Here is a 23,735-nt window from a genome sequence, read left to right on the forward strand (position 1 = left end):
ATCAGTCCCTGACCCCTCCTGTCTGGGAAACACACTTACCCAGGACAGGAAACACACTTACCCAGGACAAGGGGGTTGTTAAAGACTAATGACTTGGCCCTTTAAAAAAAATCAATGGGAGTTTTGCTATTTATTTCTATGGGAGCAGCCATAGTTTCTTGAGGGGGAATTTCTGTGGGAACCCTTTGATGAATTATCAGCAGCATGTTGCAGGGTATCAAAAGCCTGAGAGTTGTTAAGTCTAAGAGGCCAAAAAAATTACTGGTGCAGCACACACCAGAGCTCCAGTTGGATTGGTCCCAACTACCTGAGAGGTCCTCTCTCTCTCTCTCTGGAACCCCCACTGCCCAGAATGGGTACATCCCATCAGAACAATGAAACAATTGACCAACAGGCAAAGGCTCATAAATGCAGGAGATGGAACTTTCACATGAGATTGACCTAGACTGTGGAACTCACTGCCTCAAGAGACTGTCTCATTCCTTGCGCTCCCCTATCTATCTGTCCCCACCTGTCGTCTCTTGCCTTATACTTTGATTGTAAGCTCTTTGAGGCAGGGACCATCTTCTTGTTGCATCTGTACAGTGCCTAGTATAATTGGGCCCTGAGCAACGACTCCAGCTCCTAGGTACTACCACAGTACATAGATAATGAAGAACAACAATGAGATTAGACACACAGGCCTCACCGTGCTCAGAACTAAATGCAAAGCTTAAGACTCAGCTTCCTCTTAGTAATCATCTCATGCACACACACACCCAAAGACAGACACGCAATGCAACACAACGCAACCACATGAACACACAACACACCCACTTGCAGACACACAATTAATCAGGCTATTTCTCCTACAGGCCAGGAGGGAAAAAGGGAGATTTCAGTGCTATTTCTAAACACACTTGGGGAGCACTCAGATGCTATCCAAATGTTGGCCATATAAGCACCTAGACAGACCAAAATCTGGATTGTCAGTGTTGCTAAAGGAAATCTATATGGAGAAGAAAGTGAGACTCACCCTAGTTTTCTGTGTTTAATGGAGGCCTTTGGACTTCAGCTAGTCCCAGTGGGAGATTTACAAATACACCATATCTATGGACAGAAACAGGAAGAAAGTGACCAAGAGCTAGCAACACAGACACTGATGGAAAGAGGGAGCTGGATCGCCCTGAGATGGAATCAGTTTGGTGGGTGTCAGTCCAGTACCTTCTGGGCCCCATCCCAATTCTATTCCAACTAGGTTCCTTTATTGCCCTCCTCACGGCAGTGCGTGGGCACCTTCCAGCAGTGCATTAAATGACATGACTAACAGGTGTGGTTCGCTCACTCTCTCATCCTTATCCAAGGGGGAGAACTGTGCCTGGAGTGGAGAGTTTTGTTTTTGGGGGGCTGGCTTTTTCAGATGGCCGCGCTGCTTTGTGTTTATGTCAGAGAAGGCAGGTTGAAGAAACACACCTTGCAGAGGGAGGGGAAGATAGTGAGGTCTGCGACCATTCTTTATTCCTGTGGGAGTTCGTTCCACCCCTGTACCTGGCCTCATCATCAGGGAAAACCACCAAATAGGCCATGGAGAACTATTCGCTAGGGGCCCCCTTAAAAGCCAGTTGATGTATCGTGATGGAGACGCTTGCCCTGCCATGGCCGGGGCCGTACTCTGAACTAGAAACTGTTATTCTCCAGGGCTGTCATTCTAGCAACTTTCACTAGGACTAAATTAGATTACAAGGAATAAGAGATCACATCACAGTCTGCAGTTCACCACCTACGTTCCTCTCCAGAGCCTCCCTGTCGGCTACAGGTGCTGAGAGACTCTATAAACCTCAGCTAACCATGCCATTAAAGCAATAACCAAACCCCGGGGAAAGCCATGCTGAGCCAGCGCTCCAGAGATCTGCAAAGAGCTGAATGCATCTTAACTGCCAGAGCAGCCCCAGCACCCTCAGCCCAGGGCTGGCATCACACCATATGACTCAACGACCCCGGCCACGGCACCACAACACTGCACAGAGCTTCCCAGCACATCACACAGTGTCATGCCACGAGACAAGAGGTCAACCAACACAAAGCCATGACAGGAGAGCACCGGGTTTCCCAGGCTGAGCCCCAGCTTCGTACTTCTCGGCAGGTTGGGAAAGGTTGTAGGGGAAGCAGAAGGGCGTTTACAGGAGTGGCCCTTCAACCCCTTTCCCCAGCGTGGCGCTGGGGAAGTCCCTTGCATTGCCTCCACAGCCTCTCTGTTTTAAATTATACAATAGGTTCTGCTGCTGCTACTGCTGCAGGTCAGGCTTTACCATTACATCCTCCAAGCACTGTGGCTGACCCTCACCCCCAAACACACACAATGACTAATCACTTCAGTTCCTACGAAATACAGGGCTCTCTCTCTCTTCCCTTTCCAGACAGCGTTGCAGAGAGTTTGCTGTCTCCCCCGGCCGGCTTTGCAAACCTCATCGCAGGGTGGGAGGCGGAGCCTGATTTCAATCGCTGGGACATGTGCGCAGCAGACCTGCTGCTCTGGATCGAAAAACGGAGGCTTCAAACAAAGCATCCGGAAACTGGACTCATGCTGTCCCACCGAGCCACACCTTGGTGTAATTTCCTACTGATAAGGGCAAACCCTGGAATCAGGCGAGCCCAGTGTCCCTTTGAAAACATCCCTGACCTCCCCCGCAAATACCCTGGATGTTAGAGTGTGTACTTTGCAGTTATGTAGACACACAAGTTGACCTGCTACCCTTTTGCTCACCCTCCCACAAGGTGACCGGCCCACAGCACACACACGAATCACTAATACAGCAGGAGCCTCTACAGCAACGGTGGACAAATTTTTTTGCCTGAGGGCCGCATCGGGTTTCCAAAATTGTATGGAGGGCCGGTTAAGGGAGACTGTGGCTCCACGAACAGCCAGGCATGGCCCAGCCCCGCCCTCCATTTCCCCCCCCCCCGCTTCTAGCCTCCAACGGCCCCCCCCGGGACTCCTGACCCATCCAACCCCCCCGTTCCCTGCCCCCTGACAGCCCCCCCAGGACCTCTGCCCCATCCACCCCTCCCTGTCCCCGACCCCCTGCCCCTGACTGCCCTCCGCCACCCCATCCAACCCCTCCTCTCACTACTGACTGCCCCCCGGACTCCTGCCCCCATTCAACCTCCCTGTTCCCCACCCTCTGACCGCCCTGACCCCTATCCACACCCCTGCCCCCAACCACCACCCCGAACTCCCCTGCCCTCTATCCAACACCCCCTGCTCCCTGCCCCCTTACTGCACTGCCTGGAGCACTGATAGCTGGCAGCGCTACAGCCGTGCCACCCAGAGCACCAGGACAGGCAGTTGTGCTGCCCGGCTGGAGCCAGCCACACCACCGCGCAGCATAGAGCACCGGGTCAGGCCGTGGCTCTGCAGCTGCACTGCCCGGCAAGAGCTCGCCACCCCACTCCCCAGAGCATTGCACTGGCAGCGCAGTGAGCTGAGGCTGCGGGGGAAGGGGAAAAGCAGGGGAGGAGGCAGGGGGTAGTCTCCCAGGCCAGGAGCTCAGGGGCCAGGCAGGAGGGTCCCGTGGACTGTAGTTTGCCCACCTCTGCTCTACAGAAATAGCTCAAGTAGCAGTGACAATGTTCAGATACCACAGCGATCATCATGGGATGAATAGAGAGGCAGAACTCTTTGGGGCAAAGAATGTCTTTCTGTACTACAATCAATTAAATAATAATAGCGTAGAATAGTGCCACATGTACATTTATGCATGCAAATACAGAGACAGGTATAAATGCAACAAGTTCCTTGAGTACACGCACTAGAGATTGGTGAGCCATTTGTAGTGAACAATCAGACGCATGAATGAACCCAATATGTTGGGGGAAGGAGTGATTTCCCTTTACAATCTATCAGAATTCTTTGAGGGGGTCAACAACCATGTAGAGGAGGGTGATTAAGTGGATATAGTGTACTTTGACTTTCTGAAAGCCTCTGACAAAGTCCCTCACCAAAGGCTCTTAAGCTAAGAGAGCAGTCATGGGATAAGAGGGAAGGTCCTTACAGACAGGAAACAAAGGGCAGAAATAAATGGTCAGTTTTCACAGAGGAGCGAGGTAAATAGCAGAGTCCCCAAAGGATCTGTACTGGGACCAGTGCTGTTCAACACAATCATAAATGATCCAGAAAAAGTGGTGAACAGTGATATGACAAAGTGTGCAGACGATACAAAATTACCCAGGATAGTTAAATTCAAAAAGCTGACAGTGAAGAGTAGCCAGGGGATCTCACAAAAAAGGGGGGACTGGGCAAAAAATGCAGATAAAATTCAATGTTGATAAATGCAAAGGGATGCACATTGGAAAACACAATTCCAACTACCCATACAAAATGATGGGGTGTAAATTAGCTGTTATCACTCAAGAAAGATTTTGGAGTCAATGTGTATAGTTCTCTGAAAACATCCGCTCGATGTGCAGCAGCAGTCAAAAATGCTAACAGAATATTAGGAACCATTAGGAAAGGGATAGATAATAAGACGGAAAATATCATAATGCCTCTTTATAAATCTATGGTATGCCCACAGTTTGAATACAGCGTGCAGATCTGGTCACCCCATCTCAAAAAAGATATATGAGAATTGGAAAAGCACAGATAATGGCAACAAAAGTGATTCGGTCTATGGGACAACTTCCATACAATAAGAGATTAAAAAGGACCAGGACTCCCCATCTTACAAAAGAGATGACTAAAGGGGGATAGGACAGAGATCTACAGAATCATGAATGGCGTGGAGAAAAAGTGTTATTTACCCCTTCACATAACACAAGAACTAGGGGTCATCCAGTGAAATTAACAGGCAACAGACTTAAAACAAACATAAGGAAATAGTTATTCACACAGCACACAACCTGTGGAACTCATTGCCAGGGGATGTTGTGAAAGCTAAAAGTATAACCAGGTTCAAAAAAGAATTAGATACATTCATGGAGGATAGGTCTATCAATGGCTATTAGCCAAGATGGTCAGGGGTGCAACCCCATGCTATGGGTGTCCTTAAATCTCTGACTGCCTGCTGGGACTGGATGACGGGATGGATCACTCGATAAATTGGCCTGTTCTGTTCATTCCCTCTAAGTATCCAGCACTGGCCACTGTCAGAAGACAGGCTTTGGGCGAGAGGGACCATTGGGCTGACCCAGTCTCATCATATCTTCTTAACAATTCATTGCACAAGCTCCGCCCCTTTTTGCATTTGCAGATTATCCACCAGTAAACATGTTACTGAGCTGCTTGCTAAGGATTGCTCCCTGACTACTGCTTCAAGTACTTGGGATTCATCGTTTGCTTCTGGTGCTGCACAATTGGTCACCTAAATCACATGGCTTCTGCTGTCCAATTGGATTATTCCCAAAACCTAAAGTGCTTTCAACAGTGGCCACTCCATAGCCCTAAAAGTATATGGCACCACTTTTCCTGCTGCCTGCTCTGTGGTTAGCCTGCAGGGATGTCAGTCCAGACCCTTTCACCAACATGAACTCTACATATGTAGAAATAATCAGTTGACAAATCCCTGATCCTGCAGTTGGATCCACTCAGCCAGAGTCCTAAGCATGGAAGCCCAGCCCACATGGATCTGATTGGAGGATCAGGGCCTTGGTAGTCCTGTTCTAATTGTCTTTTAATCAGACACACAAATGCTCTGGAAATAAAGCAAGCCACTACTGCTATTTACTAGATCCGTCCACCTGACAGAGAAAGAGAGAGAGTCATGTTTAGGTGTAGATCCAGCATTCATAAACAGAAGTACAAGGAGAAGCACTAAGCAGGGATCTTTCCACCCAGCCCCAGTCCAAGCCCCCACGGACAGGAGCACTGTGGCATGAAGTCAAACAAACATGGCAGAGGAAATTAAAAGGCAAAAAAAAAAAAAAAACCCAGAAAGAAAAAGCTAACCATTTACCATCTGTTCAACTCTCTTCAATAAAAGTCTCCAGGCCCTCAGAGAGGCAAGAAGCAACCCAAAATCATTGCAAACAATTCAAGGAGAAGCCCCCCTAGTCACATGAAGAATCTGTTGCATTTTAAAAGAAACAATAATAAAAAACCACGTTTTTTTAAAGGGAAATTTCCCCATCATCTGACTTGCTGAGGTTCAGTGGAATCAGGAAACATGCTGGAGGGCTGTTGCAATCCTTCCTGCTTTATAATTAATCAATCAGAGGCTGTAGTTGCACCCAATCTGAATCTGGCACAGTGTGTTCTCACCACTAACAGCACAAGACTGGAAGCCAGGCACCCCTGCATTTTATTCCTGACACTAACACAATTAATTGCTTATCAAGTGACCAGCTTCCCTAGGCCCAACTCACGGTTGACCTGTACTTTGTGGAGTCATTTACGCCAGTGCATCATGGATGTGAAAACCACACCAAATCAGAAGGGCAGCATTTTACATCCACTCTACACTGGTGTAAATAGCAAGGTGCAGAGTAACAGCAAATATGGATTCGCTCCCTCAGTTTCCCCATCAATAAAATGGGGATTAACAACACTTGAAGTCAGTGAAATCAGTACAAGCAAAGGGGTTTACACTAATGGATCCCAAGGCAGGACTGGGGCCTTCTACTTCAGAAGGGGTTGATGAGTACTAGCTAGCTAAGGTTTGCAACATGTTTTGAAAACATGTTAAAACTGCACACAGATTAAGGCTGACAGTGTATCTTCCTTTGTGTCCGGAAAGTGCCTGCAGCTACCACAATCTAAATAATAACAGTAGTGTAATAGCAGTGCTAAGTTATTATTAATAATGCTATTAATAATGAACTCACAATTTAAAAAAATAGCTCTAATACAGCCCGTTGGGTATGATTTGTTGTGTGTGTTAAAGGTTCTGATCTTGAAACAGGATCTGCACAGGCACCACTCACCTCCTCCCAGATACAACTGCAGGATCAGGGCCTCAGAGCCTAAACATTAGATGCAGCATGCATCACCAAACGCATACACTCAATCCTTAGATAGTAAATAATAAAGCACAGGCCATGTTTGTAGAGTGCTTTAAAAGCAAAAAAGCACTGTTGCATCCACACTGCGCCCATTGCGAGCTGGACTCTCAGATGAGCACTAAGTATTTATTCATTATTCAGTCTAAACATCCCACTGCAATCACACAACAACCGCCTAGAGAGTTTGCCACCCAATATTTTCCAAACACTTGTCAGTATCAATAACAGCAGAAAGCTCCTTCCTACTGGACTTCTGGTGCTGTTTTCAAGCACAGGGAAGGACTTTCCAAAGTTGATTTCATCTTTAAAGAAAACCCTGAGCAGTCACTTCCAGAAGGCAAAAGAAACAAGTACAAAACAACTCTGCTGCTTGGCGTTACTGAGAGCAGCGCAGCCCTGCCTGACGCTCACACGAGCACTGGCTTCCCACCGTAACAAGTTACATAAGATCCATAAGACTCACTTTTAATCTGCTTTCTGCGCGGCTGCGAAAGCAGACACCCCCCCCCCAAATACACACACCCCCTCCTGCTTTTCCCCCTCCCACAGCCATGGGGTCTGCTGGGAAAAGGGGTAACTCCCCCCCCCCTTTGCTGTGCTCAGCTCCGAACCCCTGGTTCTGGCACCGGGTCCAGAGTGTGCGTGCCCCCCCCCCACCCCGGGAGGATGTCCCATCTACCCACTCACGCCTGCCCCTCGGGTGCTGGTACCGCAGTCCAGCCTGCCCCCTCTCTCCCTGAGCGGCTACAGACCCCTGCTGCTGCCACCACCACCCCGGCCCGCGGCAGCGACCCCCCGGCTGCACCCCCCTGCCCGGGCAGGGAGCCCACCTGCCCGCTCGCCCCCAGCCGGTCCTGGGTCCGCCACCAGCTCCAGGGCCGCTCTCCGGCCACGCACTCGGAGGGGAGGGGGACCCCAGCGTCCCCCCAACACCCCCTGGGCCCCAGCTGCGTTCGCCCCCCACCCCACGGGCTGCTCTGCAGGCGGGGGCCGCCGCCCCCGCCCCGCGCACTTACCCTCCCGTGAAGGTCAGCGCCCGCCGCGGACTTTCCCCAACTTGCTCCAAGTCCCGGCGGCCCCGCGCGCCTGGCCGGACACCCGGCCGCTCCCCGGGGGGGGCCGCTCCAGCCGCTGCCGCCCGCGCTGCGCCTCCGGCCGGGCTCGTCACCCCTGCTGGGACCCCGGGCGGGCAGCGCTCCCCCCCGCCCGCTGTCAGGCACCTTCTCGCCCGCTTCCTCGCGGCACCCAAAAGAGGGCAGCACTCCCCGGGCGCGCGCCGCCGCGGGGCATGCCGGGGCTTGTAGTTCGCCGGGGCCGCTGAGGGGGGTTTGCCCTTCCAGAGCCACCCGGCGCCCATTGCATGCTGGGGCTTGTAGTTTCGTACTTGTTCCCTGGCGCTTTTTTTTCTCCCCGCCCCCCGCCACATAACTTTTCTTTTAAATTTTTCATCTTTACTATATTTTCCCCCCAGATTGATTGTCACTGGGAAAGCTTTAAGAGGTATTTAGGCCTCTTTTTCTTCGGGGTTTGTACAGCACCGAGCACAGCAGGGGTCCAGATCTGAGACCGGGGCTCCTAGGTGCTACTGCAATACGAAATAAAATAATAATAATAATTAATAAATCATAGTTAATAATGAATATTAATAAATAGAGATGAGACAAACAGGGAAATACATCTGGGACATTTCTTCACACTGGGGTCTGGTCTCCACTACAGCCCTGTTTTGTTATGACTACTTCGCTTAGGGGTGTGAAAAATTCACACCTCTGAGCGATGTAGTTATATCAACCTAAGCGCTATGTCAGCGGGAGAGCTGCTCCTGTCGCCAGAGGTGGATTAAGATTTATTGGGGCCCTTGGCACAAAGAACATTTGGGCCCCTCACACCCTAAGGGCCCAGGGGTGCCAGAGCCAGGGAGGCCGGTAGGCTATGGCTCCCCTTACTCAGAAGAGTAATAATAGAATACAGACCTTTGAATGTCTGGAGACCTTTCACCTAGTAAAGGGTGGAAAGTGGGGATTTTTGCCCACAAATCTAACAAGTACACCACAGTTGCGTACATATCTGTCACTCATACGCACATAAAATGTTAGCCTATGAGGATGTGTACCCTAACATTTCCGTGGGGGAAAGACAAATTTGGGCATAGGAGGAAGAATTTCTCCCTATAAAAAGGGTGATAATACACCATTAGGTAGGCGATACATCCATCTTTCTATCTTCCATCGTCTCACCCTGTCTCTCCCCTACGAAGGCTGTCAATTACAAGTCGTGGTGGTATTTCTTTTCAAAGCTGTAAGTATAAAGGACTCTAATTTCTGCTTTATCTTTAAAAGCATCTAGTTTATAGCGGGTTAAACTTATAACCATTTTATTACTTCCTTTATCAAAGGTGTGAACAACACCCAAGTGTCTATTGCACAGAGTGAATTTGTCATAAGTATATCTCTTATAGAACTGTGATATTTGTAACTTTGTAATCTCAAACTGCTTTTAACATTTTTATATTTACTTATTGTTCCATTGATTTTAAATAAAAGGTCTTGATTGACTGTTTCTGTCTCAGTGTAAGTTCCTGTCATATACCCCAAAACTCCTCATATAAATTCTGTGAAGCCTGATTTAAGACGAACCTTATCTTCTAATCACACATATTGGCAAACCATATCCATATTATTAATATCTATTAATTATTACTAAAATTATTAATTAATTAGAAAATTAATTATCAAATAAAACTAAATTAAGTGGATAAACTCCACTGACCCTACTAACACACCCCAAATCAGGCTACACATGGTTGCTGCCTTGGGCACAAAGCCCAGGCAGCAGCGGGGGCAGCCTGTCACTGGGAGCAGGAGGGACCTGGCGGGGGGCAGCCTGGAAGCGGGAGGCCAGGAGCCAGGTGCAGACACTGAGCGAGCCTGGGCAGAGTGTGGTGGCCGCTAAGGCTGGGCCAGTAGCTGTGAGAACTGTCCTGGAAAAGCCCTCCCTGCTCAGCTCCTTGCTGGCTGTGACCTTCCCAGGGCTCCCCACTGCCTCCCAGCCGGGGCAGGGCTTCCTCTCCCTGCAGAGTGTGTCTGCAGGCCCTGGGGAGGTGTCAAGAGGCCGGAGCAGAGCCCCTGCCCCTGGGTCCCACCAGCAGCGTCGTGCCTTGGGGGGCAGAGACACAGGATGGCGGATGCTTTTGGGCACCCTAGCCCCCGTCCAGGACAGGTGGCGGGTCTAGAGCTCCCCACAGCAGCCTAAGCTCCCTGGGCAGCTCTTACCACTGCCCGTCTCTGGCTTCCGGCCTGGCCAGGGGGCAGGGCCTTGTAGGGTGACCAGATGTCACGATTTTATAGGGACAGTCCCAATTTTTGGGTCTTTTTCTTATACAGGCTCCTATTACCACCCGCCCCCTGTCCCGGTTTTTCACATTTGCTCTCTTGTCACCCTAGGGCCTTGAGGGGAAGAGGAGGAGGAGCAGGGGCGGGGCCACAGTGGAAGAGGAGGAGCAGGGGGCGGAGCCACAGTTCCAGCGCCGGTGTCCCCCCCACTTCTGCCCAGGTTCCGGCGCTCCTGCGGAGACTCTCAAATTGTCCGGGGGCCATGCATTAATCCGCCACTGTCTGTCACATAGCTACTGCCTCTCAAGGAGGCGGATTAACTAAACTGATGGGAAAGTCTTCATTAAAGTGCTACAGCAGCATTTTTTAAGTGTAGACATGCCCTGGGCCTGGTTTTTAAACGTGTCAAGCACACCTCACAAGTCAATGGGGGCTGCACGTGCTCAGCACCTCTGCAAATGAGACCTAAACAGCCAGCTTTCCAAAAGCGCTCGCCTCCCATTTAGGCCTCTCACAAGAAGTTGTCAAAAATGCTCTCATTAGCTCTCATTGTTCTCAGGGGAGGAGGAGTCTCTGTTGTTCTCAGTGGCTGCTGCTGAGCCCTTTTGCAAGTCTGAAGACGGGTCTACACTTCAAAAGCTGCACCGATGCAGCTGCACTGCTGTAGTGCTTAAGTGAAGCTGCTCCAGAAACTCTCCCGTCGGCGTAGTTAATCCACCTCCGTGAGAGGCAATTTTTGTGTCAGTGGGAGACACTCTCCCACCAGCATAGCGCTGGCTACACCAGGGGTTAGGTCGGTTAAACTACGTCACTCGGGGGTGTGGATTTTTCACACCCCTGGGCTATGTAGTTATATCGATATAGGTCTGTAGTGTAGCCCTGGCCGGAGTATTTTTATTAGGTGTCTAAATGAGTGCTGGGCTCTTTTGAATCATTTCCCTGCCACTGCAGTGCCTCGGGCACTGGTGCACCTGAGTCCCTCCTGTTCCCTGCCTGCAGCACATAATAGTCTAGTCTCCCGTGGTTTAATTTCAGTGGGTGGGTCTAGTAGGTGGGTGGTGTTGGTGGCCTTGGGCAGGAGTTCTCAAACTGTGGGTCGGGACCCCATTTTTTATGGGATCACCAAGGCTGGTGTTGGCCCTGGGCCCCAGCAAGTCTCGAGCACAAGCTCCACTGCCCAGGGCTAAGGTTATGTGCCCCGCCCCTCCCCCCATGCCCGGGATGGTGGGGCTTAGGCAGACTCAGTCTTTGGTCCCCACTCCTGGGGTCGTGTTGTAATCTTGTTGTCAGAAGCGGGGGTCACGATGCAATGAAATTTGAGAACCACTAGCCTAGGGTGACCAACTAGCAAGTGTGACAAATTGGGGAGGGGGTAATATGGTCCTATATAAGACAAAGTACCTAATATCGGGGCATCTGGTCACCCTATGGTGGCCTGTGCTATATAGGAGGTCAGACTACATGAGCTGATAGTTCCTTCCCAGCCTTTTGATTCTTTGACTATAAAAGCTGGGCTATAGTGTGTGGTTGGCCTGTGGAACTCCATGCCACAGGAGGTAAAAGAGTCAAATACCAGTGGTTAGATTTTTTGTAAAGGATGGGATACTTTTATGACCAATATTAATGTTTGTCATTATGCAGATAAGATCCCATGTAAACTGATCACTGCAGGAAGCTGGAAGGAAGTTCCCCCTCCCACGTGTAACCCTGCCCAAGAGCAGTGTGGGAGAGTTCCCCATCATGTGACGCATCAGGTGTTGGATTTAGCAGGAAGCGGGAGACTGGGTTTCATAAACTGCTCACCTGATCCAGTTTGTGTCATACCCCAGTGCATGCCGGTGAAATTAAAGGCATTTTTTGTCTTCTCTTTCCCCTAAATAGCGCTATGACTATAGGGCCAGATCTCACTGCAACTGTCTGCAGCTGTCCTGCTGCTTCACCAAGTTGGTATTGCAGTCTTTGCTGTACGGGTTACTTCTGGTCACCCACTAGGTTGTATGCAGTATTGTTGTAACCCTGTTGGTCCCAGGATATTACAGTGACAAGGGGTGGAGCAGGAGATATTTTTTTACTCTCTCATCAACAGAAGTTGGTCTAATAAAAGATAAGACCTCACCCACCTTGTCGCCCTTACCACTAGATTATCAGTTAGACCGCTAGATGGCAATATAGTAGCATTGATATCACCTTACATAAGGCATTGCCTACAGTTACCACCTTCTCCATTTGTCCTATAGGACAAAAATCTGGACATTGCAACATCTAGATGTGGGGTTGCATGTTGGGATAGATTCCAATACCTCCAAACTTTGGGGAAGTTCGAATCCAGAGTCAAGTCATGAAGCTCTGCCCCGCTCTGCTCCTTAATTATTTGCAAATACACATGAATGATTCATGAAAAATTCATGCACGCACTCAAATATTTGGGCACACTTAGTGAATTGTTCAGGAACAGCACGTGAACAGCTTTGAGCAGGGGGTTGGACTAGATGACCTCCTCAGGTCCCTTCCAACCCTGATATTCTCTGATTCTATGTGATCATTCCTGTGTATTTGTGACAAAGCCACAGACACTCCCTTAGGCTAGTGAACAATCAGCAACTGCTCAGGGGTTCGAGAATGCTGTGCAAGCTATTTGCAGGGCAATTCTTCATTGAGGTCCCGATTCTGCTATGTATTTAAGCACATGCTTGAACATGGACCTCAATGGGACTTTAGCATGTGCTTAAATGCTTTGCTGTTTTGGGGAGGGGGGTCTTAAAGCAATTCTGTGGGTCATACTGCTGCCTCAGCGAAGTGATCATTTATCTGTGATAGCAGAGCAAAGGTTGCTGTACTCTTCACTGGCCTTCTGATGAGAAGCTGGCAGCAGCGTCTCCTTCTTCCAGACAACAGGGTGGCAAAGCTCCACGGGGAAAAGAGAGTACGTATGTTGAGGCAGAGCATGAAAGGGAAAGGAAGGGGAACTTGCAGCATGGAGAGACTGAGGCTATAGAGACCCCAATAACCTACCCCAAACTCTTTGTGGCAGGTGCTGGGTGTCAGCTTGGCTGCTGTTATCTGACCTTGCGGACCATTACAGGTAGAACCTGAGCATTGTAGCAATACGTGTTGCTCTCTCGCACCCCCCTGGGCAGGAACAGACTTTGAGACAGACTTCGAGGCATACATGACAGACATCGAGGCATACATTGCTTTTAATGATTTATTGCAGCAAAGGTTATTATTACTGATTGAAGGAAGGAAAAAGAGAGCCCAGAGGAAGGTTAGTTCAGAAGGATCCGTCCACAGGAACTGAAGTGTGTGGGAAAAAACAGACAAGCTGCCCAGCCCAGCTCAAGTGATGATCTGGAGGTCTAGGCAACGGCAGCAAAACCGATTCTGTTGTTGCCCATGTCGTAGACGGAGTAGTACTGCCTGAGGAAGACGTCTCCCAGGATCCAGAGGGGCTGCCCGTTCTGGGAAGGCAGGTACGTGGGCTCAACCCCAACGGAGCAGTAACCATTGTTCTGTGAACCAAGGAGGTAGGACATGATGAGTGAGACTCAGAAAGGTTGGGACATCATGAGCACAAGGTAGCCCTGGGTGGAAAACTGAACAAATTACATCTAACCCATGTAAACACCCCCCTACTTCAGCACCCTCTGCGGGGATTGCGAGAATGCAAGTGACAGGCTGGCCATTACACAATGGGCAAGGAGAAGAAAAACAGGTGACTGCAGCATCCCCAGGCGCATACAGCTCTGCTGACACCCTCTTCGTTGCAGGAGCCAGCTCAGAGCTTCCCGCCTCATCTGTAAAATGCGCCACAGGCTTGTTGCTGCCAGTCTGACATGTGATTTATTTATTATATTGCCACAACGCCCACAATGGGCTACACCTACTCCAAACACACAAGGAGAGAGGATCTCAAACTTCTGCCTTCTCTATACCCACTGTTTGCGTAGCATCAGCCTCCTCTCTGGCCACCCCTATCCATCCTTCCAGCACTGTAGCTAACTAACTCCCTCAATATGGGTGTGGTTTTTAAAAGCCCCAGCTGCTGGAATCTGGAGAAAGCATGAGAGTCTAAGCTTTTTTTTTTTTTTAAAGTACATTTCTAGTTCTCATGGTTGCAAAGAAAAGTTGAAAACATGAAGCAAATGGGCCTTCAAGGCTCAGAATTCAATAGGCAAATAAAAAGCACCCAAAATGTATTGTTTTAAAGTTCTTAGGATTTGTAAGTGAATTTCATGATATTTGCAGTCTCACACATGATTTTTATATGCTTGCGGTTGGCAATACTGGAAGTTTCTCTCTATCTAGGTATTTATACCGCACTCACCATAGCTTTATCTGAACTCCCCACAAATGTCTATTTTATATAAACAAAGAGTCAGATTCTCCATTGTTGTCAATGCAGCTACACCGGTTTACACCAGCTGAGGATCGGGTGCAAAGAAATCTATTATTCTTACTCTTCTGTTCCACCTGTCATGATTCTTTGCAGCTCTGAGTCCTGTAGTCTGGAACTAACTGCTTGTGCCTGCTCTTCATTGATTCTCCATCTCATGCCCAGTCTCAGCTGGAAACATCCCTTTTCTCTTTTGCCTGTGACTATTAATTTTTTTCTCACTCTCCTAGTGATTATTTAGTTGTGTAAAATTATTTGGAACGCAGTTATTGTGTGAAGAAGGCTATGCTAAAAACAATTATATTGACATGCATTCAATTTTATTCTATTGCATTGCATTGCAGTGCACTGTAATACACTCTGTTGCATTGCATTAGTCTATATTGTAGTGCATTGTACTGTACTGCATGATACTGCATTGCATTGCTTTGCATTCTGCTATGTGGCACTGCAGTGCACTGCACTGTATGATATCATATCATCAGAAATATTTCCACACAGTCCCACTACTGACTAAGAATCATGGCTCTCCTCTCTGTCGATCAGATTATAAAGAGATATCAGAGGAGCTTTTCCCTTCCAACCCCATAATACGTACGCTGAGGATGTAGGCCGAGGGAGGCAGAGGAAATGAAACTCCATTGATGGTGAAGGAAATGGTGGGCAAGCTCTGGACACTGCTGCAGTCAACCACATACTGTGAAAAGAAAAGCAAGGTCACATGAACAGACTGTACCAGCAGAGAGCTGGGACTCTGGGAGGGACACTGTAGCACTGACCATGAGGAGGTTCCCTGGCCTCCACAGTGCACTGAGCACTTTCGGAGGATAGAAAAGCTAATTATCAGCCTCATTCCTTCCTCCACCCAGGCTCCCATAAGCACTGGGGTGGGGGGGGCGTACTCAGCCTCACCAGGCCCAATGTGCCGTGCTTCTCAATTCCTGGCATTCCGTGAGCATAGAGCACTGGCTCTCAACCTCCTTACCACTGTGGGCGACATATGCAGCTCTCTGTGTGTTATGTGGGCCTCATCCACACAATATATATACTACCTCTATGACCCTGAGGACGTCACATGGGCCACAGCTGTGTGCTGATTGGGCCTCAAGTAGCCAGTGGACCACGGGTTGAGAACCACTGGCATAGGGATACCATCAGTGACTCTGTAGCGCAGCTTCTCCACCTACCTCGCCGTACTCATTCTCCTGAGCACCTACATCCTGCAGGAAGGTGCTCATGAGCTGCTGTGGGACGGTGAGGAGGGAGGTTCCTGTATCCACAATGGCCTGGCAGCCCTGGCTGCACCAGCCTGTTGCCTGTCCACCGATGGCGAACCTAAGGAGGAGATAAATGCAGCTGGGCTCACGGTGCAAACATTGAGCCAAGTGTGAGAGGCTCCCCGTATACACTAATGGCTTAAGGATCCTTACTCAGCATTGCCTACCTGCTAGGAAGCCAGGCTCCAGTGCTAGCTCTTGGGCCAAGTTATGCTTTGTGTCACACCCCTGAAATCCCACTGAGCTCAGTGGGAGAAGTATGAGTCAAAACAAGGGCAGAATTCAGCTCCTTATTTTGAACCCCTAGAGCCATGAGTTTTCCTTGCTCATGGGGGCATCAGTGCATTTTATACCGAGGATGATAAAGTCCCCTCCTGAGCTGCGTGCAAGGGTCAGACCCAGCGATATGGCCCCACATGTTCAGTTGCAGAAGCCCACTATAGACGATGAATGATTTTGAAATCAGGGATCGGAAACTCAACTCACTCATCAATGCCGATCTGCCAGTACAGCTCTTGAGTGACGGGAGCCCAGTAGATCTGCCCGGAATAAAGGCTGCTGTCTACTCCTCCAAAAACGACCTCCCCACCGTATTGAGAGCTTGGCTGGCTGTGGGCACAAAGGGAAAGGATCAGCTACACACAGTAATCTCTAAATGATCTAGCAAAGACACTGTATATCTGGTGGGATTAGAGACTTTCAGTAGCTCTCCAGACTTAAAAGGACAAGAACATCATTCCCTGCCTGGTGATGGGGATTTGTCAGCATACAGAAAAGCCCCTTCTTGTTTGTCTTTGGTTTCCCAGAAAAGCACATGGGTCTGAGACAGATCGACAGTTAACACGGGGGGTGGGATTTCAATTCAAGGTAAATTAAATGAAAACACGCAAACAAAGGAAGCATGTCCCTCTGGCTCTTGACACTACCTACATTCACAACACAATACAGCCAAGGCCAATGGAGTGCAAGGAAGGGAGCGCCACATGGGCCATCACAATCAACACTGGTTACATCAAAAGTGATGACGTCCTCAGTTAGCATTTCTACAGCCGACTATGTTACCAATGAGAAGAGAAAGGAGACACAGAGAGCGAGAGAGTGGATAGTTGAGGCAGAGAGAAATAGAGGGGAAAAGAAAGATAAAGAAAAGCAAAGACAAAAGAAAAGACAAAGCAGGGAGAGAGACATGAGAAAACACGGAGAGATGGAGCCAGTGTGAGCGTTTATTTCTTGGCACTAAAATAAATAATAGGATAGATGGATGGTTCGATTGCTCCGTTACCTGCTCAGATAGAAACTGAAGATTGGCTGAGAAAGCAGGTTTTCCTGCAGCATCCCTTGCAAAGCAGTGGTAGCGCCTCCTACCGCCAGGCTAGGGTAAGCCATACCCAGAATGCCATCAAACTGAGCATAAATGAAGTTGGTGCCAGGCTCGTTTTCACTCAGACCGAACTCCTGGTTGGTGACAGCGATGTTCTGGAGCTAAAGAGAGGACAGGAAAATGTCACTAAGCCTGTTTGCAGTGGTGGTGTAGCCGTGTCAATCCCAGAATATGAGAGAGATGAGGGAATAGCTTTTACTGAACCAACTTCTGCTGGTGAGAGAGACACAATTTTGAGCTACACAAGAGTTTTGTCTCTCTCACCAACAGAAGTTGATCTAATACCAGATATCACCTCACCCACCTTGTCTCACTGATACAACCTGTGAGGTATGGAGAGGTAGAATGCTTCATGGTTGTCCTATGGCCGAGTGGCCTCACTGATGCCATTCGAGGGTCTCCTTGTCACCTTTTCCACTAGTGATGGGGGTGGGGGACACAGGGAGCAGAGTGGCTACCACAGCCCGAAGGATGAGGGGAAGCTTCCTAAGTGGTGACTGACACCAGTACTAAGGGACTGTGAAAGGCCTCAGATTAGTAGCCACAATATGTCCCGGAGCCTGGTTCTCCTCTCACTCACACCAGAACAACTCCATTGTGAGAGGGAGGGAAGGCCTAGGGATTCACGGCGGAGTGCCACCCCAGGGCTCTGTGTTGATAGGTTTTGGCCAGAAAGATCCTAATGATTGTTAGTCATCACTAGACTGACTCACTTGATGGATTGTTGTGTCACAGAAATAACACTTACTGTCATGGTGTCATAGCCGAAAAACCCAGTGAGACTGCCACTGCCATACTGCAAGGAGAAGGTCTGCCCGTTGGATGAGTAGGTGGAGGACTGGCTGGGGTTGAATCTTGCATGGTTGCCTAGAAACACAATGCAATTTTACCACTAGTTGTCCTCCTATCTTGCTTTCCATATAAACTTGTATTCATATATTCTGTGGTCTGAGAGTTAGAGGATGGGAGTGGGAGACCAGAGTCCTGGGTTTGATTCCCAGCTCTGAAGGGTTGAAGTTAGGGTTGCTAACTTTCTAATTGCACAAAACCAAACACCTTAGCCTCGCCCCTGCTCAGAGGCCCCACCCCCTTCCTGAGGCCCCGCCCCCACTCACTACTTTCCCCTTCCCTTGATGGCTCGCTTTCCCCCACCCTCACTCACTTTCACTGGGCTGGGGCAGGGGGTTGGTGTGTGGGAGGGGGTGAGGGCTCTAACTGGGGGTGCAGGCTCCGGGGTGGGATCAGAAATGAGGGGTTTAGGGTGCTGGAGGGGGCTCCAGGCTGGGGCAGGGAGTTGGGGTGCAGGAGGGGGTGAGGGTTCCGGGATGGGACTGGGAATGAGGGGTTTGGGCTGCAGGAGGGGGCTTCAGGCTGGGGGTGGGGCCGAGGGATTCGGCATGCAGGAGGGGACTGCAAGTTGAGACAGGGGATTGGGGTGTGGCGGGGAGGGCTCTGCGCTGCGGGTGCGGTCTCTGGAGTGGGGCTAGGGATGAGCGGTTTGGGGTACAGGAAGGGGCTCTGGGTTTGGGGATGGGGGTTTGGCTCAGGGGGTTAGGGCTCGGGGTTGGGACATGGTGCTTACCTCGGGCAGCTCCCGGTCAATGGCACAGTGGGGCTAAGGCAGGATCCCTGCTTGTCCTGGCTCCACGCTGTGCCCCGGAAGTAGCCAACAAGTCTGGCTCCTAGACGGGGGTGCTAGAAAACTCTGTGTGCTGCTCTTGCCCAGAGGCACTGCCCCTCCACCACACACCTGCCAGCTCCCATTGGCCGCAGTTCCTGTGTGGAGCCAGTGCTCGAGGTGGGGCACAGTGGGTGCCAGGACAGGTAGGGACTAGCCTGCTTTAGACCCGCAGCACCACGGACCAGACTTTTAACGGCCTGGTCGGCAGTGAATGGAGCCACCAGAGTCCCTTTTCAATGGGGGTGTTCCGCTCGAAAACCGGACACGTGGCATCCCTAGCTGAAGTGGGGGAGCTAGGAGCCCTGACTCCTGGGTTCTATTCCTGCTCCATCCCTCTGGTTACCCATTTGTATATTGGAGGTAGTAACACTTCCTGAACTCCCATGGAGTTTGTGAGGCCTAATTGGTGCCTGGAAAGTGTGTTGCAGTTATCTGGTGAAAGGGCCAGGTATTCATGATTCATTATAGGGGCTATTGTATAGAGATCGGCCTTCAGAATCCAGTTGGCTGTGGCTTCTTGACAGATGAAAATTCAGTATGAATTCAGTTTCTCAGGAATCGAGCTGTCCTGAGGACATGTCTGTGCATTAACTGAAGGCTCTAATCTCCTAGAAGCAAAATTCTTTAACAGCCGACCGGGATGGATTACTCACTGCAGGCCTGGCTCTGGCAGTATGTCGAGGGCACCCACAGGTTGGATGAGCCGGTGTCGAAGAGCACCAGGAAGTTCTGGGGCGGGGTTCCAATACTGATCTCCCCATAGTAGGATGCCTAGAGAGGGCATATTGCAATATGAATTTCAACAGAGGTTCTCCCAGAGAGGACAGTGAGCTGGACTGAGTTGTGGTGTAACTCCCTGTGCAGACAGAGAGTTACACCAGAAATAATGCTGGTCCCTTGTACACTCTGGAGAACAGACAGTAATCCCCAAATCAGATAAATTTCCTGTTTCTTCAGGATGGTCACTGAGGGCTGGGCACTCACAGAGGGAAAGGGAGATTTGAGTCCCAGATGCGCCCCTTGGCCAAATGAACATGAAATGTGACAAGATGCCTGTCAAAGATCTTGCAAGTCGGGGGCATCTTCTCTGGCACATGGTACAAGCCATGTCCCTTAAAGATAATGTATCCTGTGGTGACAGAGCCTATGGAAGAGAGATGAACAGAGTGTTGAAAGAAAAGAAAGAAAGAAACCATTACTCACATCCATATACGCCATTGGTTCAAAAGCAACATTGTACTCATTGAAATGGTACTTGCTGGCTGGATCGATTTTGTGGTGCTTCAGATATTCCACCAGCACTCCCTTCTCCTTCATTACCTCTCGGATAGTCTTACCTTTCTTGAGGGTCAGTCTGCACAGAATGAAGAGAAGAGGCCAGGGACTCAGCAGGGAAATTGCTCATCCTTCAAGCATTTGTCCGTCTAGGGACCCTACCATGATGCTGTTCCCTACTTTTGAGTCCCCCCCCCCACAGCTAATTATGTTGCCACTCACAGGGCTTGAGAAGTTGTGGCAATTAAAGGTTAGCCATGAACTACCACTCACTATGGACAGGGACTGTTGTGTTTAGCATCATGTCAGCAGCTGATGGTTAATTGTAGAGTTTGCCCATGGGTTAAGCATGACTAGCTGGTGCAATGGCCTTGTCTTCATGAGAGTTTAACATTAGTTACCGTGGCTCTTCAAGGGTGAGTTCTAATATGACCTACTCTGCTAGTGATAAAGCCAGGTGCTGCCTTGCTGCATACGTGTGCACTGCTCCAGCTATCTGGCTGGCTAGTGAATTACTCTGACCACAATCACCACCATTGCCTCTAAGCTGAGATACTCACCTCACCAGCCCCTCTGAGAGCTGGAGGCAAACCAGGGCCAGGATGAGCCACTTCATGGTGCCTGGTTTCTCCACCAACCAGCTCCTATACGGGACACGTTGGGTACTGCAGCAGAAGTGAGTTGAAGTCTAGCATCCCTACTTTTATACCCGGGGCATTGCCCCATGGTGCCCTATCTGTTTACACTTCATTTTCCCATATCACTGCACTTACCCAAGGGCAAACCTTTGTGTGTGTTTTCTTGCCTTAAGTATGCTAAGAAAGTCCTTTACAGCTCCACTGACCTTTCAGTAAAAGCAACTATTGCCAGTTACAGTAGCATGAGGTGATTAGGATCTGATAAGGGGGAACAAACTTGCTGATAAATTAGGAAGAAAATTGAGGTGATCAAGAAGTCAAAAGACTCAGTTATTTTAGTCACCTCAATCCAAAGTTTCTTTCAGAAAATAAAACATCCATTAGATGGTGCGTGTTTATAAAATTAAGCAAAATGGATTTTATTTATGAGACACTTCACCAGAGTTTAAATATTTTAGTCCTTGTCCATACTGTGAGGTGAATTGTGTTAAACCAAAATGAGTCTGGAGTAACGGCACTGAAGATAATGGCATTACAGACAGATTTACACCCTCAATCAGAGCATTCAGCTCCTGCGGCTTTTAAACCATGTAAATGAAAATAACATGTTTTTTAAAGTGTTAATGTAAAATATTTGTAAAGTATGTGTCATGTCCTCCTCTAATGGCTGGTTTACATATAGGATAACAGCCTACTTCTGTCGTTTGCTTCATGTCGTTTACTCCTTTAGCTCAAGTAGTGGTAGGGGTGTGTACTTTGGTGCAGAAGTTTCAAGATTCTAAATACTGTTGAAGAAACATCTTTGACCTCTGCTGGTCTTGATCTCAATTTGACTGAACGAGGTTAAAATAGGGTTAGAAACAACATGGACTAGGCTTTATAGGACTGTCTTAGTCAGTCCTCAAGGGCAATGCCATACAAAGCATGCGTTTCCAAACTAGAAAGTCAACCCAATGCCTATCATCTGATTTCACATTCAAATAAGGTGATTGACATATTCATTTGAATGTCCAATGTTTTACATGTATATATGGTTTTGTAATTTGAATGCATAAGCATTCAATTCAATTGTATTTGGGTGCATTGCTGTATCCAGACCGATATACCAGGGTCCACGCATTGTTAATTCCATCTGGACCGGTAAAGTTGAGTTTGCATGGTCTCAGAAAGGAGAAGGGTTAACCAAATGTAACCAACACACCTTCTGAGTGTGGTGTTCTGTCCCATCTAGTAGCACGGAGACCACTTAAGAGAGAGAGGTAAAATGAGTCTACTCTACAGTCTTAGCTAACAGCCTTTAGCTCATGCAGTAGAGGCTCATGCACTAAGCTCCAGAAGCCCCAGGTTTGATCCTACCCATCCATGACTGGGGCTTGTTGCTTTTCCACTAACACGTTTTAATCCACGTTAATTTATTAAAGGCAGTTTTGGAAATTGTGCTTATCAGTCCCCTGCTATTCAGCGGGAGCGGACAGATAAGATTTGTCCACGTACTCACCAAGGAAAATTATCAGTCACAAACTGAATAAACAATGGCAAAGGTTCACCTCAACTTACCAGGTATGTTTTGCTTAAGAAAAATCCAGGAAGGTTTTTTGAGAGCTCATGAAACAGAAAACACCAGGTATGGAGTCTACGGGGTCCAACAAACCTCTGCGTCCTGAGGCATAGAAAAGTGGCAACTTACTATTTTCATTTCAGCCTCCCCTCTTTTTTCTTCTTGTCCCCTTTTATTTGCCCTCTCAGTCTGCCTGTCTACCTGCATTAGTGTTATATGGTCAGATTTTTAAGGCTAGAGGGGATCATCACGAGCATCTAGTTTGACCTCCACCATAACCCAAGCCATAGACGGTCACCCAATAAGTCCTGCATCAAGCCCATGACTTGTGTTTGAGCTATAGTACGTCTTTCAGAAAGACATCCAGGCTTGATTTAAAACCTTCAAGTGATGGAGAGCCCACCACATCCCTAAATAAATTGTCCCAGTGGTTAATTTAACCCTCATTTAAACATGTGCACCAAATTGCTAATCTAAATTCATCTAGCTCCAGTCCACCCACTGAATTTCAATAGGTTTATGTTAAAGAGCTGGCTTGCATCTCTTCCCCAAGATGGTCTCCATCACGATAGTACCTGAGCACTCCCCAGATATTGAAAAATAGAAATGGCTTAAGTTATTCCACGGGCCTATGATGATTGCCAAGGCAGATGCTCCAGGGACAGATTGAGGACTTGCAGGTTCCCCTGCTCAGTGTAGGTGACCAGTGATAAATTAACTCAGCTGAAGGGAATTCAGCCCTCAGGCTCCCCTCCTTACACACTTCTTCAGTATAAATATTTGGTCAAGAGACGGTGAGAGAAGAGAAAGAAGTACAATGTTTGCTCACCTGGGCAGTTCATGAACCAGCTCCATTCCTGAAACAGGTTTGTTCTATTGGCTGCAACTGGGTCCTGCTCAGACCTCAAGAGCATCTCTTAAACCATCTGCTCCTGATGCCCCAGCTACCTCCATTGATTAGGCATGGGAATCAGTGCAAAAGATTCTGGGAACACATCCAGAAAGGGTTGATGGGTGGCTGAATGTGGAAGGGGTCAGGGGAATGAGAAATACTGAATCTGTCTGTAATTGTATCACATAGGAAACCCCACTATAGTAGTGCGAGATCAAACCTTCCAGAACATGGTAATAACAATCACAAGTTCTGCATAACAAACAGTTAGGTTGTTCCTGGTGCCTTGAGCCCATGATACATCTCTCAAAGGAGTGTGATCAGTGAGCCAAA

General features: G+C 48.8%; 2 protein-coding genes across 4 annotated transcripts in view; both read right to left on the reverse strand.

The window, feature by feature from the left end:
• Positions 1-8,143, reverse strand: part of TFEB (transcription factor EB) — a 49,387-nt gene extending 41,244 nt beyond the window's left edge. For both annotated transcript variants that reach the window (XM_045015767.1, XM_045015766.1), the window contains exon 1: positions 7,992-8,143. The gene's annotated coding sequence lies outside the window, so the exon portion shown is untranslated. The remainder of the gene's footprint in view (positions 1-7,991) is intronic.
• A 5,423-nt stretch (positions 8,144-13,566) lies between these two features.
• LOC123369801 (gastricsin-like) lies at positions 13,567-23,469 on the reverse strand. 2 transcript variants are annotated; one of them, XM_045015768.1, is made up of 9 exons: positions 23,340-23,469; positions 20,243-20,393; positions 19,693-19,810; positions 18,107-18,225; positions 17,260-17,459; positions 16,464-16,586; positions 15,888-16,035; positions 15,299-15,397; positions 13,567-13,816 (listed from the first exon to the last, which is right to left on the reverse strand). In XM_045015768.1, the coding sequence occupies exons 1-9, from the start codon at positions 23,363-23,365 to the stop codon at positions 13,664-13,666; spliced, it is 1,137 nt and encodes a 378-aa protein (XP_044871703.1). In that variant the 5' UTR covers positions 23,366-23,469; the 3' UTR covers positions 13,567-13,663. The 2 variants fall into 2 exon arrangements, with proteins under 2 accessions (XP_044871703.1, XP_044871704.1); XM_045015769.1 differs by lacking the exon at positions 23,340-23,469 and adding an exon at positions 22,510-22,613.
• Positions 23,470-23,735: the final 266 nt, after the last annotated feature.

This window comes from Mauremys mutica, chromosome 4, assembly GCF_020497125.1.
Source record: "Mauremys mutica isolate MM-2020 ecotype Southern chromosome 4, ASM2049712v1, whole genome shotgun sequence".
NCBI lineage: Eukaryota > Metazoa > Chordata > Testudines > Geoemydidae > Mauremys > Mauremys mutica.

What these genes read in the sequence shown, in the direction of transcription:
- LOC123369801 (XM_045015768.1), bottom strand. Translation starts at nt 23,365, where the DNA reads ATGGAGCTGGTTCATGAACTGCCCAG. An exon ending in TCGGCTATGACACCATGACA is followed by an intron (nt 17,460 to 18,106) that starts GTAAGTGTTATT and finishes TCCTCTCTTTAG; the next exon opens with CTCCAGAACATCGCTGTCAC. An exon ending in CCTCGGCCTACATCCTCAGC is followed by an intron (nt 13,817 to 15,298) that starts GTACGTATTATG and finishes CTTGGTTCACAG; the next exon opens with AACAATGGTTACTGCTCCGT.